At 41.3% G+C, this 13,887-nt stretch overlaps 1 protein-coding gene across 1 annotated transcript in view; it reads right to left on the reverse strand.

Moving 5' to 3' along the window:
* Nucleotides 1-2,695: 2,695 nt before the first annotated feature.
* Nucleotides 2,696-13,887, reverse strand: part of ATG2B (autophagy related 2B) — a 77,388-nt gene continuing 66,196 nt past the window's right edge. The window contains exons 35-42 of the mRNA XM_066608044.1: nucleotides 12,149-12,227; nucleotides 9,296-9,485; nucleotides 9,143-9,212; nucleotides 8,816-8,898; nucleotides 6,697-6,818; nucleotides 5,307-5,461; nucleotides 4,771-4,920; nucleotides 2,696-3,435 (exon numbers count right to left, since the gene is read on the reverse strand). Coding sequence (XP_066464141.1) covers nucleotides 3,205-3,435; nucleotides 4,771-4,920; nucleotides 5,307-5,461; nucleotides 6,697-6,818; nucleotides 8,816-8,898; nucleotides 9,143-9,212; nucleotides 9,296-9,485; nucleotides 12,149-12,227 — 1,080 coding nt within the window. The 3' untranslated portion in view covers nucleotides 2,696-3,204. The remainder of the gene's footprint in view (nucleotides 3,436-4,770; nucleotides 4,921-5,306; nucleotides 5,462-6,696; nucleotides 6,819-8,815; nucleotides 8,899-9,142; nucleotides 9,213-9,295; nucleotides 9,486-12,148; nucleotides 12,228-13,887) is intronic.

Genomic DNA, 13,887 nt, shown 5'->3' on the forward strand with positions numbered 1-13,887 from the left:
CAGGCAGCCAAAACTGTTGTCATTTAATTTCTGTATGGCCCAAATGTGATATGAAGTGTCCAGATCCTTATAGCAGAAATTGGGGCACATTTATGACAGTTATGCCAATTTCTGGTGTAAAAAAGTTGTTACTTTTTGTGCAAGTGAGTATTTGTGCGACTTTTCTTCTTTCTGTGCCATCTTTGACACTTTTCCTGATAGATGCGGGACCCTCCTCTCTGATTCCCACCAATCTCTACTTCTGGGCCCAAATTCCCCCAGAATGGCTAAATGCAATGGCTGGGGCTTATGGAAACGGTCGAAGCGGCTTCTCTATGCCATTTCTGTAACTCCCATATAAGTCGATAAAAGTTACGAAAACCACATAACACAGCCTTTTCAGCTGTTTCCATAAGTCCTGACCCCTGCTTACAGCCAGGCCAGGGCCACTAAAGGCCATAACTAGAGATAGGTGCACGTCCCAGAGGTGGGATCTGCATTTATCAGTTTACAATGGCATATCCTGTGAATACAGTGTTTCCCCGAAAATAAGACAGTCATATTAATTTCTGCCCTAAAAGAGGCACAGTGTCTTATTTTCAGGGGGATCTTATACTCACCTGGCCTGTGGCATCTGGGTCTCTCGTGCTGGGCTCCGGCGCTGCAGCAGACTGCAGTGTAATCCTCAGCATTGACACAGCACTCTTTCTGGTGATGGGGCTTTGAATACCCTGCCTCCAACAAGCAAGTGTTGTGATTGGATCACGAGCAACGTTGCTTAGCCAATCAGAGCCGGCGCTCGATGTACCAATCCCAGCCATTCAGTGATGATGCCATTCACTGAATGGCTGTGAATGATCAAGCACTTGTGATCCAATAACAGCAGTCGCTTGCTGGAGGCAGGGTATACAAAGCCCCCTCACCAAGAAGAGAGTGCTGAGTCAACGCTGAGGTCACGGTAGCCTTCCGCGGTGCTCAGACGAGGGACTCAGACGCCGCAGGCTAGGTGAGTATTCTGTTTTTTTTCCATGTAGTGAAGCTAGGGCTTATATTTACGGCCCCCCCCCCCAAAAAATGGGAAAAAATTATAGGGGTAGGTCTTATTTTCAGGAGGACATGTTATACCACAAAAGCAATGCCGCTTTAAGGATGTGTGAGAAGGGAATTTTAACTGCATATAGGTTCACGCTTAAATCACAGAATGTAAATCTACCCTTGGGGAATAGCAAATCTAGTTCTTCCCTATATTAAAGGGCTGTTTAGCTTTAAATTATGGATGGCCTATCCCTAGTTATTTGCCAGGACGGTGCACTCATACACAGAGTGGATCTATGCAGAAAGCAGACACCTCCATTGTCTCTGCACTGGCCCATATTGATATAATGGCCAAACTTCCCATTGAAATAAATTGGAATTTTGCCTCTCAATACCAAGCTGGGCCACTGCAGAGACAGTAGAGCCGTCTACCTGTGACACACAACAGCTCTGTATGGGAGTGCACCAACGCAGCAAACAGCTGATCAGCAGCGGTTCCGGGCAGCAGATAGGCAATCAATGGTTTGAAGCTTTAAAAGACGGTATTCCAGGTCTTTAAAAAAAAGAAATTCTATTCATGACAGATCCCTGTCGATCAGCTGATTTCCGGCGGCTGCTATAACTGCTGTCAGCTTAAGAAGCAGAGTGGCCTGAATTGGTATTGCAGTACAGCTCCCAATGAATTCAATCGGTTCCCATCGATCGCCTATTTATAACATGCTGGTCAACAATAGCAAAAATGTTTAAAAAGTCCCTTGCAGTTTGAGACTGCTCTGAAATGCGCATTAGTGATCCTTGTAACAAAGAACAGTAATTATTAGGAAATTATAGTACCAGTGTTTCTGGTGGAACAATGAGCCACACAGCCCTGCTACATGCACCTCTCACACACAGCACTGCTACATACATTGTTCATCCCATACAACAGAGATCAGAAGCAGCACAGCACTGTACATGAAGGACCTGTGATGACATCACAGACATGCTCCACCCCCTTCACATGACGGTGATGCTCATTCCAAGTGAATGACTTAAATGCTCCATCCTTGATCACATGACTGACGTCAAAGGTCCTTCATCGCCAGTGAGGAAGTTACATGCTCCGCCCTTTATTACACGACGGTAAAGTCATCAAAAGGTCCTGCATCCTTCTGCCGATTATGGGCTGACTACAAACCCCCAGTGGCCTCAATTGCTGTGGAATACTAACAAACACCTAGCCAGACAGCAGCTGTGTGTGTGTACAGGACCTGTGATGATGTCACAGTCATGTGATCAGGGTCGGAGCGTGTAACTTCCTCACTGTGGATGAAGGACCTTTGATGACGTCACAGTCATATGATCAGTGGAGGAGCATGTACGTCACTCACAAACCCACTCACTCACTCACGCACACACGCACACACAGACGGACAGGTTGTCTTTAGTAGTTTGACTGATACCTCACAAAGACTACAGACTAACGCACTATTAGTCTGTTTTTACATTGTGTTTTACAGTGTCTTTTAGAGGTATACATCAGTAAAGTTTCCAGGCATGTACCTCCATATAGAGGGGCATTAGTCGCCCGCAGGCTGCGTCAGAAGCTTTCCCAGCACATACAGCAAATGTACACTGCAAACGCAGCGAGAAAGCACAGATATTGGATGGAAGCCACTCTCCACCCACATGTAGATCACAGTCACACCATAACACAAATGTTTTATTAACACTATAAACAGATTACAAATGTACAGACTAAATGTAACACGAGACTTTGTACTTCTGACCTCGAGATCTGGTGACAGGAGCCCTCGGCCACAGAACATCTACCTACGACATGGAACGGAATCGTTATTCACTTTCAACCAAGTGCAAAGCGGAGGGGAAAAAAAGAGCAAAGTGTATTGTGTAACACTTCTAGAAAGCTATTGCCAAAATAGAGAGATTTTCTTCTGACGGCTGGAATTGACCAGAGGTAGGGGAGGAGAGCTGAAGCTGAGGAGGAGCCATGATAGCTGAGCTGCATATGACACAGTACAACCAGTATCCCTGTGCACCTATTAAGGTTCCACATGTGGTAGGGTTTCCCTTACAGAAGTTCCACCCTTTCCTGAGCCAAAAAAAGCCTAAACCTAATTGAGTCAGTGCGGTAATTGTGAGTCACATTATTCGCCCTGCTGCCGATGCGCACACATCCCTGCCAGTACTCTATCCTTCTTCTAATCTCCATTTCTGTGACTCTTCCTCCCTGACGTCAGGCCTGATCTGATTCCTCATTCCGCCCAGCACGTTGGATGTGGCTTCCGTTGCGACTATAAGTGGTTTAACAACCGCAGGTGGTATCTGGCGGAGGACTCCGCCTACTGCACCGGTGACCCCTCTGTTTTCATGTTCACGGGCTGCCGTTTCATAGATGGTTTGAGCGGTGTCTGTGATCCCCTGGATGGACAGAATAAAAAAAAAAAGAAGATTTTGGTCAACTTGAATCACATGATATACAAGTTAAAGAGGTATTCCCATCTCAGACATTTATGGCAGTGGATATGTCATAAATGTATGATAGGTGCAGGTCTCAAACTCCTACCCATTTCAAACACTACCCCTATCCCCTCGCCCCTCCCTAACTCAGCTCACCTCCACTGACTGGGGTGTCTGTTCTACACTGTTTCTGTAAACCCCATAGAAGTGATTGAACGCTATTCGAACTGCCTGTTTGGCTTTTTCCTAGTCCTGACCAGCATCGACAGTGGGATACACATACAGTACATATGCTCAGCTCAACCTCGATGGGAATAACCCCTTCAATGGTAATACAATACTAAAATGACTAGAAGTAACAGATTAGGCATTCGCCTTAAACCCTTAGTGACTGCCCAATAGTGTTTTTATGTCCTGCCGACACCAGTACGGCCGATCACGGCTATTAAACCTTTAAATGTCGCTGTCAATTCTGACAGTGGCATTTAAATCCCCCAAATGATGTTCGGGGGACCCCCACCCTGGACCTCTGGAGGGACAAAAGTTTCCCAGATCTTCAGATTTGAAGAACTTGTAGCTTGGGAGACAGCAAATAGAGAAAGCTTCCTGACAGTCTGGAAACCTTGGATCCACTACTTCGCAATGACCCATTAAAGATCCAGCAACACACTTCAAAACTTACTCACTACTAAACTGCAACCTAGCTCATTGCTATCTCTCTTAACACAAAACCTGACATCTCGTCGTTACTTTATTCTACTCTTGGTTATGTTTTATTGCTTAAGTTAACAATCTTTCATCTACTTCTTATGTGCAAACCGAATGATACCTCTGATACGCAACATCCACAGTACCCAGACCTAAGTGCTCTACATACCCGACTGGCATCAGTCATACGGCAGCATAGACAAATTGTAATATTGCTTTGTATTCATCTTGCGGACTCCCCTGTCTATGCAATCCTATGTTTACTATGTATCAGACGCCCTGCGTGGCCTACCTTACCTATGTTTCAAATGCATAACTTTACACGTTTGCACTATATTGTATTACTGATCTTTTTGACTGTGAAATAAATAAAAGATTGTTTAAAAAATAAATAAATAAATAAATTTGTTCTATAGAGAAGCCAAAGGGCAAAATGCCCAAAAAATGCCATGCCCATACTTGTGTTCTCACATGACTAGGCACAATAAAAGGTACCCAAACATTTATTACAAGCAGAGATCTTGGAAACTATGAAGAATCAATACACAAAGTATACAAAAAATATCATAACTTCTCACTACACATTACCTCCTTAACCACAGTGTATGCTTTGGCTACGCCTTCCCTTAGGTCAACAGGTTGATGCACCAACCGATGGTGAGAAAATCGCTTTGCCCTTCTTAGTTCAACAGGACTTGGTCCAGGTGACACCATGTCATAGGCGGTCTCTGCCGCAGCCTACGTGTCAGAGAGAGAGGTAGGTCATAGACAGCATTGCCCTTTGGTGAGAAACTGATTTAATAAGGTCACATATCTTCAAAGATATTTATGGCATGATCAGTGGATATGTGATAACTTTCAGATAGGAAAGACCCACAGTTACAAATAGGACTAAAGTTCACTGACCCCCGTTTTTCCAGGGGAGACGGCCACTTCTAGTAACAGACTGACTACAGGAGGTGGCCACGCGAATGCACAGCTACAACTTCATTCATGCAGAGGCCACTGAACTGGTGTCCGAGGACTCCTGATAGGACGAGCCTATAAATGTCCGTCACTTCTGAAGGATTATGTTGCAACCATGCATGTCACTTGTATTACCGCCGTAGATGTGAAGGAAGTACCTGTATCGTCTGCACAACTCTGTTGGTCAATTCTAGCGCGGCCATGGCGGTGGACGTGCCGAATGATGCAGCCCCTCTTTGGAAGCCTCGAACAATGCGACCATCTTTATAGTACTGCTCTATGGGCAGCCACACCAAATCCTTAAGACCCTGAACTGAAACCAGAGAAACAGTGTGAGGTGCTAAGAAACTCAATCATTCACCTGAGAAAATCACACGGGCTATAAGTTATTATTCACGGTATCATATGTATGCATATGTGTTCTATATGGATCATGAAGTGCAAAAAAAAAATTTAAATAATATATATATATATATATATATATATATACACACACATATACATATATACACCCATACATATACACACACACAAAAAAGCAAAAAGAGCAATGTAAACAATATTTCCTCCAACCCACTGTTGCATGTAAACAGGCAGTAATGTTTCTGAGCACCATTCCCTTTAAGGCTCTGTTTACATCTGTGTCTGAGGGTCTGTTTGGAGCCAGTCAGTAATAATAGTAATCTTTATTTATATAGCGCCAACTTATTCCGAGACTTTCAAAAACGGGGAAAACAAACAAAACCAGTTACATCTAGTAATCGGTTGATGGAGACAGTAGGGGTGCGGGTCCTGCTCCAACGAGATTATATACTACAAGTAATGGGGTGATACAGAAGGTAAAGGGGCTGGAGATGTGCACGGTATAGCGAGGTGGAGAGTGAGGGATGCTATACACACAGACAATGGTCAGGCCGTATAGTGGCTGAATCAGGATGACTGCAGGGGGCGGTTGATTATGGCTAGCAGCGATTGCAGTCAGTAGGACAGGGAGCATGTTATCAGGCGGAGTACAGAGGGGTTTGGTTTAGGAGATGTGGTATGCCTCCCTGAACAGGTATGTTTTTAGAGCACGCCTGGAGTTTTGAGTGTCGGGGATTACCCGGATAGTTTAGGGCAGCGCGTTTCAGAGGACAGGTGCTGCTCTGGAGAAGTCTGCGATGCGGGAATGAGAGGTTCGTGTTAAAGGGGCACTTAATCTGATTAAGTTAGCAGAGCGGAGGACGTGGCCTGGGTGGGGTATTGAGATTAGGAGATCAATGTAGGGCGGCATGGTCCTGTAAGGAGCTTTGTGGACTAGAACAGACACCACAATGGAACCTACTATAACTCAAATCGGCTCAATCAGGTACCGGTGGTATCCGTCATATGACGGACCCAACAGAGTGTTGTCAATTCTGTTCATAATAGAAGTCACTACACTCTGCCAGGTCAGTCTTCCAATGATAGTGGAGACCTGTTCCTAATCATGTTCAGCCTCTTTTTTAAACTCTCACATAAAAGCAGAAACCTTTCAATACACAGAGCGATGGTGGGAAGAAGAGTCACCTAGTTGAACCAAAGAATGCATCGGCCCCACTCCTCCCAGGATTCCTGGCAGCTGATTCTTCTTTATATCAGTCAGCCACTCATTAATGGCGTAAGAGAAAAGTTTATCCACACCTAATAAACTGAAGAGGAGAAAACCAGCATTAATGTACAGTCTGGGGGAGTAATAGTGAAAGGATTCATGGAGTTGGTCTTCATACAGTATGTAAGAACTATATGTTACTGCAGGACTTATAGGAAAAGCGCACTAAGGAGATGATGGCAGGCCCAGTAGACTTTAGGCTTGCAAGAGGGCATCTCCATCTAAACCTGTAAGCATTTAGCTAGCCCATTTGCAAATTTCTCAACTTTTACCCTAAAACTACAAGTACATGTAGTGGATTTTCCACTGTAGAAAATCCGCATAAAGCACTCAGATTTTGACGTGGATTTGATGTAGATTTCACCCCCTCATCTGAAGAGGTAAAGTCAACGCTGAGAATCTGCAGCATAAAATCGACATGGACTGGATTTTAAACCTGCACCGCATGTCAATTCCCCTGCGGATTTCATATGACTTTTTCCGCACCTTGTCTACAGGTTGTTTCTGGTATTGCAGCACAGCTCTATTGGGGTGAGTGGGTTTCACCTGCAATACCACACACAACCTGTGGACAAGTGTGGCACAGTTTTTGAGGGTAAAAAAAAGAATATTTTCCCAATCTCAAAAACTCCACTTTATTGTTCTGATGCCTAGCCTGAAATTGGAATGGAGGAACATTGAGCCAAAACTTTGTAGACCAATGACAACAAAACTCTCAATGTTGTAGCTGATGTGATCTACTATAGTAAAGTTGTTCATAATCCTTCCCTTAAAATGGAGCTAATAAAACCAATTACCGATGCTGCTATGATCTCTGTTCTAACTGGAAGACCTTTCTGACCACACCATTTTCATGAAACATTTATTACTATCATCCCCTTATACTCCACAAAACGGACCACCCAGATGCTCCATACATACTAGGGTAATTTGGCCACTAGCAGCCTTTCCCACTACTTAGGTCTGTTCTTGCAACAATATGTAATAGGTTTGCTTAACTATCTTAAAGATTTGGACCAGCTTATCAAGGAACTTTAAGCAATCTAGTAAAAAGAGCCGTACATTAACCCTTTGCAATCCAATTTTGGATTCAGGGTTTCCTAGGGGTTTTTCTCTTTCTGCCATTATACAATGGCGCCATCTGCTGGCTATAGCCAGTGCTGCAGTATGGGACATGCTGGAGAGGCCCTAAGACAACAGAGCAGCCAGAAATATACAGTAAGAATACCCTGCCAGACGTCTTCCAACATCGGAGCTGTACAGCCTTCAAATCAGAATGTCTGAAGACGTCAGAAAGTGGATTGGAAAGGGTTAATATAAACCACAAAAAAAAATAATAATAATCGGTCTTGATTGTGTGGAGAGAGATGCTTTACAAAGAAACTTCCTATTGGAAGCACTAGACTTTATATTATGCAACAATTGCTTTACTATGACAGCCTGATACTATGATCAGCATTGTGGAACCGCTAGGGGTACAAAGGCTGCACTTTCACATACAAATCTCTTAAAGGGTATATGTCTACATATATGCTATATCTGACAGACCGTAATAGAACATTACTGCTCATCAGTTCTGGTGGCTGATTGGTGTGGTTTTAGTAAGCCATACAATATAGTGGTTTTAAATGGAGATAATAAAAGTAATTATCACGACTGAGGTACATTGATAATTGGGTTTTTTTTGCCTTCCTGGAAACTTTTTCTGTTCATAGGACTTTATTGCCCTCTATACTCCCTAGGGTCCTAGCTTGATTTACACCGAATAGGTACACATACTTTTAATATGAAGAATAATAACACTCAGCACAATATATAGAGTTCTAAGAAAAGCTCCAGAATTATTATTTCAGGGGGAATACAAGTATTTACTAAAACAGATACCTCTCCTTATATAACAGGTCCTCTCTAAATAAACTAATACACCTAAACTATTGTCTATAGCCCGCGAACACAGTGGTCTGGAGGTCCCAGAACATACAGTTGTCCGTCTGCTTCTCAGAAGTTAGTTTTATATATGTGAAAATGTCCATTTACCCATGCCGGTAGCAAAGTCTCTTCAGCTTTAACTCAGAGTTGTTCAGTTGAGCCAGTCCTATAAGTATTCCAGTAAATGTACCCTACAAAAATACATACAATAGTATCAATACTAAAAATATTACAATAGTAAGACATCCAGATATTAGATAGGCTCCATTTATAATAGCGTCATAACTTTTATACAAACTGTTCAGGTTTTGAACAGATTCCAAAAGTAGACAATTCCTTTAAGTCACCTAATGTGTAGGTAGTGGCCAGACATCTTATAAGGCTACAACTATAGGTGAACTATTGTTAGTGCATAACCAATAAGGTGAGGCATACCTGGTCCATTGAGACATGTTTTCCATGATAATCCAATCTTATTGGAACCTCAGATGTAAATCTGAATTCCCTGATCAAAAAATAGAAGTGTTAAAAGGTGTAGCCAGATTAGGATGATAGACAGAGAAGGGTAAATATGTGTTTGCCACACACCGGAAAAATATAGGCTGGTCATCAAACGAGGAGACATCACTCATGAAGTCATCTCCAAACTCTGCAAAGTTCACATCACCATTTCTCACAGGCTGATTCTGTCCAAGAAATGAGATCACTGGGATTCTTTCTTGTGGGTTCAGGTGCTTTGGCAAAGTGCATGTGACGTCAGAACCTGGGGGTCTCTTAACTAGAAGGGAAAATGCACAAAGTTGAAGGGCAGATGACAAAGTTACTGACAGATCCTGTCATCGGTAAATAGAAAATTATGTAACCTCTTCACGCCCTAGGGCGTATCAGTATGCCCTGTGTGTGTGTGTGTGGGGGGGGGGGGGGGGTTTGTACACAGCGGGGTATGGAGCAGAGTCTAAACTGTAATATTTTCAGCTGGGAATTTTGTACAAGGTTGGCATTTTCATTTTTCCCAATGTACAAGAATATAATTACTATAATACTGCCCCCTATGTATAAGAATATAACTACTATAATACTGCCCCCTATGTGCAAGAATATAACTACTATGATACTGCCCCCTATGTGCAAGAATATAACCACTATAATACTGCCCCCAATGTACAAGAATATAACTACTATAACCCTGCCCCCTATGTACAAGAATGTAACTACTATAATACTGCTCTGTATGTACAAGAATATAACTACTATAATCCTGCCCCTTATGTACAAGAATATAACTACTATAATACTATCCCTTTGTACAAGAATATAACTACTATAATACTGCCTCCTATCTACAAGTATATAACTACTATAATACTGCCCCCTATGTACAAGAATATAACTACTATAATACTGCCCTCTATGTACAGGAATATAACTACTATAATACTGCCTCCTATATACAAGAATATAACTACTATAATACTGCCTCCTATGTACAAGAATATAACTACTATAATACTGCTCCCTATGTATAAGAACATAACCACTATAATACTGCTCCTATGTACAAGAATATAACTACTATAATACTGCCCTCTATGTACAGGAATATAACTGATATAATACTGCTCCCTATGTACAAGAATATAACTACTATAATACTGCCCCCTATGTACAAGAATATAACTACTATAATACTATCCCTTTGTACAAGAATATAACTACTATAATACTGCCTCCTATCTACAAGTATATAACTACTATAATACTGCCCCCTATGTGCAAGAATATAACCACTATAATACTGCCCCCTATGTACAAGAATATGACTACTATAATACTGCCCCCTATGTACAAGAATATAACTACTATAACCCTGCCCCCTATGTACAAGAATATAACTACTATAATACTGCCTCCTATGTACAAGAATATAACTACTATAATACTATCCCTTTGTACAAGAATATAACTACTATAATACTGCCTCCTATCTACAAGTATATAACTACTATAATACTGCCCCCTATGTACAAGAATATAACTACTATAATACTGCCCTCTATGTACAGGAATATAACTACTATAATACTGCCTCCTATATACAAGAATATAACTACTATAATACTGCCTCCTATGTACAAGAATATAACTACTATAATACTGCTCCCTATGTATAAGAACATAACCACTATAATACTGCTCCCTATGTACAAGAATATAACTACTATAACCCTGCCCCCTATGTACAAGAATATAACTACTATAATACTGCCTCCTATGTACAAGAATATAACTACTATAACCCTGCCCCCTATGTACAAGAATGTAACTACTATAATACTGCCCCCTATATACAGGAATATAACTACTATAATACTGCCCCCTATATACAGGAATATAACTACTATAATACTGCCCCCTATGTACAAGAATATAACTACTATAATACTGCCCCCTATGTACAAGAATATAACTACTATAATACTGCCCCCTATGTACAAGAATATAACTACTATAATACTGCTCCTATGTACAAGAATATAACTACTATAATACTGCTCCTATGTACAAGAATATAACTACTATAATACTGCTCCTATGTACAAGAATATGACTACTATAATACTGCCCCCTATGTACAAGAATATACCTACTATAACACTGCCTCCTATATGCAAGACTATAACTACTATAATACTGCCCCCTATGTACAATATAACTACTATAATACTGCCCCCTATGTACAAGAATATAACTACTATAATACTGCCCCCTATGTACAAGAATATAACTACTATAATACTGTCCTCCTATGTACAAGAATATAACTACTATAATACTACTCCTATGTACAAGAATATGACTACTATAATACTGCTCCTATGTACAAGAATATAACTACTATAATACTGCCTCCTATGTACAAGAATATAACTACTATAATACTGCCCCCTATGTACAAGAATATAACTACTATAATACTGCCCCTATGTACAAGAATATAACTACTATAATACTGCCCCCTATGTACAAGAATATAACTACTATAATACTGCCCCCTATGTACAAGAATATAACTACTATAATACTGCCCCCTATGTACAAGAATATAACTACTATAATACTGCCCCCTATGTACAAGAATATAACTACTATAATACTGCCCCCTATGTACAAGAATATAACTACTATAATACTGCCCCCTATGTACAAGAATATAACTACTATAATACTGCCCCCTATGTACAAGAATATAACTACTATAATACTGCCCCCTATGTACAAGAATATAACTACTATAATACTGCCCCTATGTATAACAGTTGCTACTTATTCATGTAGATAGAGTTGTCATAGTGTCATGTTTCTTTAATCCCGGACTCTCTCATAATCCCCCCAAAAAATAAAAAGGCATAGTTTGATAAGTGCCAGTAGTGTTGTACATGCCTTCAGGATCTGGAGTCACCAATATTTCCACTTCTGCAGAAAGACTTGTGAAGAAATCTTTCAAGAAAAACAAGGCATCCTAAAAAAGAAAAAAAAATACCGTCACAACTTCGCCCCTTTACTCACATCAACAAAATCATAATTTGCGGCAATATACACAATATTAATCCACCAACATTTCCCCGTTTTGAAGGGTTGGTCAAACTGGGTTCATCAGGGTAGGCAGTAAGTAGCATCTGTGTTTCTTCTCATCTTCTGGGTGGAGTTGGTGCCTCTCCATCCCGGCAATGCCTTTGGTTGTGTTGAAGAATCTCCTGGTACTGCCACTGTTGGAGTCATTCTTTGACTATCTTATTCGGGAACATTTATAAAGGACACTTGGCTTGATAAGGATTTTTTTTAAGGACTATATCCTGTTTATCCTATGAAAGGGGTAGTTTGAGTTTAATCAGTGAAAAGTGTATTCAGAGAAATTCATTTAATCCGGCATCCAATAGTTCAGAACGTCTGATAATCCAACACAGAATAGGAATATAATGCAGTGGCAATATACCAAGCAGTGAAAAATCACTTTGAAATCGCTGTAGAATTCCTGAAAGGATATGTGCACCTTAGACCACCACTGTACGGTTACCTGTGTATTTCTATAGGCAGAATTGCAGTGTACATACTTTACTTATGCCATACTGATCATGAGTTATATCATGTATTATACTCCAGAGCTGCAATCACTATTCTGTCGCTGGAGTCACTGTGTACATACATTGCATTACTTTTCTTTTTTTTTTTTTAAAGGAACATTTATTTAGCCAAAATAGATACATATACAAAAACAGCGGACACCAAAGAGAATGCACATCTTGTTGATACATCACAGTATATGAGAATTGAGAAAAAAAAGGAGACAAAAGTAAGAACACTGAGTGTCTCGCATATTCGTGTGCATTTCTCATAAGAAAGTATTTGGCTGTTCATTTTTGCTTTTATTTATAAACTACTCATAATAAAACAAACCCAAACCAGGTTAGGGCTCCAAGCCTCGGAGTCCCAAAATATCAGGAGAGAGAGAACGGTAATAAAAAGAGAACGGGAGGAACCCCCACCCCCCAGGACAAAATAAACAAAGGGACATAAGAAAGATTAGAGAGAACACCCCCCCCCCCCCCCCAGAAAGAATTTTAACCCTCCCCCCTTAATCCCTTAAACAACAAACCTGCGCGACTCAAAGAAAAAAAAAAAAGGATTAGCCTAAACAGTAGATTGGTTCAAGCGGGTGTACCTTATTTTATCCCTTCCTAGTATCTAGACAGGCATCTCTACTGCCGTTGCAGGACTGCTCACCCAGCTCCCCCAAATCTTGTCAAACTTCTCAGGACATCCTCTCGCCATATAAGTCAGTTTGTACATTGGAAGCACAGAGTTCACCACCTGGATCCATGCGTTCCTGGTCGGCCTACCAGGGTGTTTCCAATTCAACAAAATCACCTTTTTAGCATAGAAAAACAGTAGCTTATATAAGGTGCGGATTGCCGTTGCCACTGGCAGGTCCCCAACAAGCCCAAAGAGGCACACCCCAGGGTGCATGATCCTCGGGGCCCCCAGATGAGACTCCATAAATATGAGGACATCCCCCCAGTAGTCTCGCATGACACCGCAGTCCCAAAACATGTGCATGATAGTCCCGTCGGCAATTAAACATCGGGGGCAGGTCGCCGAGGGGAGTAGACCCATTACATGTA

Source organism: Eleutherodactylus coqui, chromosome 6, assembly GCF_035609145.1.
Source record: "Eleutherodactylus coqui strain aEleCoq1 chromosome 6, aEleCoq1.hap1, whole genome shotgun sequence".
Taxonomy (NCBI): domain Eukaryota; kingdom Metazoa; phylum Chordata; class Amphibia; order Anura; family Eleutherodactylidae; genus Eleutherodactylus; species Eleutherodactylus coqui.